General features: G+C 42.0%; 1 protein-coding gene across 1 annotated transcript in view; it reads left to right on the top strand.

Annotated features, from left to right (window-relative positions):
• Window positions 1-476: 476 nt before the first annotated feature.
• Window positions 477-6,027, top strand: part of TTC39C (tetratricopeptide repeat domain 39C) — a 31,797-nt gene continuing 26,246 nt past the window's right edge. Inside the window, exon 1 of the mRNA XM_015821847.1 lies at window positions 477-596. Within this exon, the coding sequence (XP_015677333.1) occupies window positions 544-596 (53 nt within the window). The 5' untranslated portion in view covers window positions 477-543. The remainder of the gene's footprint in view (window positions 597-6,027) is intronic.

A 6,027-nucleotide genomic window follows, 5' to 3' on the forward strand; every position in this document is an offset into this window, starting at 1 on the left:
CGTTTCGCCCACGTTTTATATTGAAAAAACCTCCTTCGTTCCCCGAAGGAAGAGCAACCGGGAGCGCACAATAGGGTCCCGCCCAAGACCTCTCCCCGGGGAGAAGAGGGCAGCCGCTCTGAAGCGAGCAACCTAGCCGGCGCTCAGGGCAGCCGCTTCAGAGCTGGCAGCGCGCAGACTCCTGCCCTCCCGCGCAGGCGCCCTGGTAGCGGCAAGCGGCAGCCGCCAGCTTTGGCTCGAAGGTGGCGAGGTCTCTCCTCAGCGGTTGGGCTTCTGGCCACGGCTGCGGGTGCTCCCGGAGCGGTTAGCCGTGGAGCGGCGGACCGTGCCCGAAGGAGCGGCAAGGCGCGAGCTGCTTCGACGCCGGGGTGGCTCGTTCTGCTCCAGGGTCCCCCGAGCGGCGGAGCGCCACGCAGCGGGCAGGAGCCTGCTGGGTGGGTCTCCCACCTGCGGTCGACCATGGCCGGGTCCGAGCAGGACGGCGGCACCGGAGAAGCGCCGCTGCCCTTGGAGGACGCCGAGCTAGCGCTGGCGGGAATCAATATGCTGCTCAACAACGGATTCCGGGAATCCGACCAGCTCTTCAGGAAATACAGGTAACTCTCGCTCTTTTCCTTGCCGGGCAGAATTTTTCAGCCGGGGGCTGATTGACGGTCGGCGGAGTGGATCGCCTGTGTTCAAGGCGAGCGGATCCTTGTGGATTCCCGCCTCCTCGCCCCCTGCAATGAGAGCGTCACTGAGCAGAGTGCCGCTCTTCCAGCGCTAGACCACAGCGCCGTTATATTAAAAAAAAAAAAAAAAGGCCTTTGTCTTAGGGCCGCGCGGTCTTCACTTGTCAAGGGGTAGGAACGAGTAGTTGAGCCCTAACCAGGTTCTCTGCCGCCGAACTTGGTTTTTTTTTTTTTTTTTTTTGGAGACTGTCATTGTGACTGCCTTCCAGAAACCTTGCACTTGATCCTCTTTCTGTTGTCTTTTTAGGATGAGCACTTCCTCTTCAGCTTTTCTTACTCCTGCTTGGTTGCTCTGCAGTGAATCTCTCACGTCCCCACACACATGCTTTCTCTGGAGGCAGTGAACCGCTGGAACAGCTTTTAATTCTGATTTTTTGAATTCGTGTTTGAATTACTGGAATTAATAGCAAGTGCTTCTAAGCAGGTTGCCTTGACGTGCGTCTGGATGTGGAAATCTAGAATGTGACTTCCAGATGAAGGATTGTTTTCTTTATGGGTGTTGTCACGGCATAGAAAAGATCACAGATTGTCTTAAGTAACCTGGTACTTTAACCGCTCTACCAAACCGCCTTGCCTATTAGCAAATGTTACAGCCTGTTTAAGAATTGTTTCAAGAAAAAAAAAATTCTTTTGATTAAAAGGTTTCAACTTATAGTAAAGAAATGCATGAACAGCAGTTTTAAATGAAATTAAATGGAATAATGCTTCAATGTATCATTGCTAGTATAATGAACTTCCATAATTCCAAGCACCGTAGGGGGAAAAAGGAATAGTACAGACTTGTGCTTTATATTTATATTGCATAGGTTCTATGCATTCCCAGATGTTCTTGCTTTTTTCTTCATATGCTTATAATACAGTTTGATGCCCCTGTCACAAGAAGACCAATAAAATGGAAATGTTCTGCTGTTGTTTTCCTTTTGATTCTACTGAAACTCCTTCCCTCTGGGACACCTTCAATTCTTCTCACTGTAGTTACTAGCACTTGTGCTTCACTTACCCATAAATGAATACAAGAGTCATTGTTGTCATGAATTATTGCAGCAAACCTTGTATTAATTTCTCTATGAGTGTATATACTTACCTTCCTATCTTCATCCATGTTTCCTTCTCATCTTGCCGATAGTAGTTTGGTGTTTAGACAGAGGTTCCCTATAATACCATATTAAAGTGGTTTCCAGTAACATAAGAGTTGTATTTGATCTAAATTCATTCTTCTGTAGGCTAGTTAATGTTCATTTGGAGAATGTAGTGATGTTAAAACCGATCATTTATCCTTTTATTTTCCTCAGAGTTCTTGTTCCTGCCCTTGATTTGCTCTTGATATCAGATTCTCTCTACTAGCATCATCTTTTCCTTCTCCCAGCCTAATAAACCACCTAGAATTTCTTCCATTTATTTTTTCAATTTTAAATACTATTTAGTGGAATGTTATTATTATTCTCCTTTTCCTGCTTTTCTAGAACAGCTTTTCCCAGCCAACTACCTTCAGGAGTCAGACTGGCTAAGGCTTCTAGAATTGTACTATCAGCATATCTAAAAAGCACCAAGCTGTGGAAGACTGCTCCAAAGCACTGTGAGTTAGGCTTTGGAGTATAGTATCCAATAGCTTGCTTTCTAGACAGAAATCTGTCAAGTATTTTCCGATCGTGGTTGCATTTCCAGCAGATTTATCAAATTGGGACATAGGGACATAAAGAGGTCTTCTGGATTTCAAATAGCTCGGTTGCAGTGAAAAAGTAAGTATCCCAAGATTCCTTTTAAGCTTCCTTTGTTTACTATTAATCAACCCTAGACTTAGCAGGTGATACTTTTTTCTCAGTTATATAACAAGGGACTTATTTTGCTAGTGGTATTGTTAGTCTTAACATACCTTTGCAGTGGAAAATGGTTTAGACATTCTTCTTCACTGTATCTTATTTACAGTTTTATCTGGTGCTCCCATGACACTCTTGGACAAGGAAACCTGTGATCAGCTGTTTCTTACTGCACAAACTGCCATGTCATTTTGACTCCATTGATCCCATTTCTGCCCCCTCCTGACTTGTCCTTTGTTTTTATTAGTGTGTGTGGGTGTATTCTAGTTCCTCTCTCCATATTCACTCACAAGATGCAGAACATATTGATGTACTTGGTTCTACTGATGAGAAAGAAGCTTAAATGCAAATAACACATATCTTGTTAGTGAGAGCATTTCTCTGCTTTCTGCAAGTATTTGCTGGAAGACTACTGTCATCTTCTATTACATTTTCCTCCCTGGTTCAATAGAGCAGATTATTTTCCTAGCCTTTTCCCTTTCTTTCTCTTTCAAGATAACTTTTTTCTATGCAGTCAAAGTGAACTTGGCCTATATCTTGAAATGTAGTTTCCAGCCCCCAGCCGATCTTGCTTAATCTCATAAAGCTTTAAATAATCAAAATTGCTTGGTACACAGATGGGAGGCTAGTAGGAAATATCCAAGCTGTAAACTAGATTGGGAAGTTGAAAACACATCCGAGAAGATGACAGTGTATGTTTGTTTTATTTCTACAAAAATGATCTGGATATGACCATGAACCCCCCAAATCAAGCTCAGACTTAAGAAAACATTGCGTTTTAAGTGCTTAAACCAATCCACTAAAGGTAGGAGATCCTCCAATAAGAACTTTAGCATGACATAGATGCCATTTTGAAAACATTGTACAAAACAGTTCTACAAAACTGTGTATCTTTTTCAGAAGTTACATATAAGTTAAGATTTTCTAAATCAAAGAGTTTTTTAAATCATTGAAAATGTAACATAATGTTGACATAGTCATTGAAATGCTTATGACACTAATGAATATATATATACCTGCAGCCTGGAACTGGCTTATAGAATAGAATTCATTATTGGCCAAGTGTGGTTGAACACACAAGGAATTTGTCTTTGATGTATAAGCTCTCAGTGTACATACAGGTAATAGTGATAATCATGATCATAAACAATATGAAAATACTTTCATCATAAATTGTAAAATACAACACTTCATAAATCATAAGATGCAACACTTAGTGATAGTCATAGAGTACTAGCTAAGCAAACAACATAAATCATACTAGAATACTAAAAACAATATAAATCGTAAGATACAAGCAACAAAGTTATAACCATAAGATAAAGATAGGTAATAGAAAAGATGAGTATCATAGTAATACAGCTTTACTAAGTAGTTTGACAATGTTGTAGTAATTAGTTGTTAAGCAGAGTGACAGCATGGGGGGAAAAACTGTCCTTATGTCTAGTTGTTCTGGTGTGCACTGCCCTACAGCAGTGGTGAACCTATGGCACGGATGCCAGAGGCGGCACTCGGAGCCCTCTCTGTGGGCACACGTGCCGTTGCCCCAGCCTTGCCTCCCCCCGTGAGCCCCTCCTCACCAGCAGCCTCCCTGGAGGAGAGTCGCCCCCAAGCGTGGCCCATGCGGAGCAGCGCAGCCAAGGACATGGCAGCCAGGCAGTGTAGACAAGACTCTGCCCTCACGTCCCATCACGCATAGTTGATGCTGCGGGGCGCAGGCAGAGGGCATGGTTGCCATGGTGCTGCTGGGCTGCCTGGGTGATCTGCGGCGGGCCCTGGAGGCGGTGAGTGGTCCTGCGGGCAGGCGGGGTGGGGGTGGAGCAGGGGTGGGGCAGGGGGTGGAGCGGAGGTGGGGCTAGTTTGGGGCACTTGGTCTCTAAAAGGTTCGCCATCACTGCCCTATAGCGTTGTCTTGAGGGAAGAAGTTGAAATAGTTTATGTCCTGGATGTGAGGGGTCTGTAGATATTTTCACAGCTTTCTTTCTTGCTTGTGCAGTATATATATTTCTGGGAAGAAAGTATTTCATAAACTAGAGATATCAGAGAGTAGACCTGCTGTCTTGGCAACACAATGTATTTTATTATCTCTTTTATATTTTTATTGCTGTTGTTAGCTACCTGGAATTATGGCACTTATGCTTCATGACCATATAAGTCTCTTAAATAAATTAACTTCTCAAGAAACTGGAATTACATTTATTGATACTGGCCTGTAGACATTTCAAATCATACATAACCTTGCTAGTCACTTCCCCCCCCCCCCCGGCACGTATACCTTAGTGAATCAAGAAGGTATCTACCTGAGCTACATCCAAATGTTAACTTGTTCATCAGGCCTTAAACAATATTTCGGTCCTCATTACCTAGGTAACGGTTCCTCCATATTTGTAGGAGATGACTAGGCTGAGCCTGAGGGAAGCATCAAATGCATCATCAATCTTGAGTCTCTTCATGCCCACAAGAAATCTAAGTCCAGCCTGCCTTGAATTCCATTGACTGTTATCTACCGCCAATTTGTTTTGACCATTAGTAGTTCAGATTCTTGAGGAAAACATTAGCATACATTAAACCTATATTCATTTGAACTGCCTAGACTTCTGATTTCCTGCCACATGACAATATCTCTGGGAACATCATCCTTACTTTCTGCACTGACAAGGATGTTCAATTCCAGCAAGGCGCTACCTGAAATAATTCCAGTCCTGCTCTGTGTGGAGCTTTAAAGATAACAATTAGCCCTTTGAATTGTGTCCCAAAGACTATTAGCAATCACTGCAGCATTTTTATTTTATTTCATTTAAAGCACTTATATAGCAATCCATCCTTCAACTCTGGGTTATCAAAAATTAAAAGATCCATAAAATCATTTTAAATTGTAAAGCTGTTTTAAAACATTAAAAACAACAAAAATGTGATGCCAATCGGTTCTAATCTTTAATATAGGTGTTATTCTATACTGGTGGGGTTCTCACTCCACCTAGAGTACATTTGAGTGGTCATCAGAGCATGAGGAAATATAACATATAACTAACAACAACCTTTATATTCCTACTTCCTAACTTTTATACACTTCCAAAACAAACTGTATCACACCAGTTCATTCTGATATACATTTTAGCATTTTCATTTATAATTAAAATCTATATCTTTACTTTTTTCATGCATTCATCTGTGTCACACCATAAGTTCATGCTAACTTTATTCACATATATTTTCCCTTTCTTATAGTTTCACAATATAGAAACATTTCATTCTATTACTTCATTTGTTATGTCATGTTTGTTTGTTTGTTTGTTATATTTTTAGGATGGATTGATCCCCCAAATGCTTCTGGACATCTTATATAATTAAAGGGGAGGGAAGCAGTAACAAGAGAAAGGGACATGTATCCCCTGACAAAATCACCCATAAATTGCAAAAATCTGTTAAACTGCTCAACAAACAGCTGAACCCCAGGCCTGGGAACAAAACCAGATTTT

The sequence above is a fragment of the Protobothrops mucrosquamatus genome, unplaced genomic scaffold (genome assembly GCF_001527695.2).
Source record: "Protobothrops mucrosquamatus isolate PMUCROS unplaced genomic scaffold, P.Mucros_1.0 scaffold_11, whole genome shotgun sequence".
NCBI classification, from domain to species: Eukaryota; Metazoa; Chordata; class Lepidosauria; order Squamata; family Viperidae; genus Protobothrops; species Protobothrops mucrosquamatus.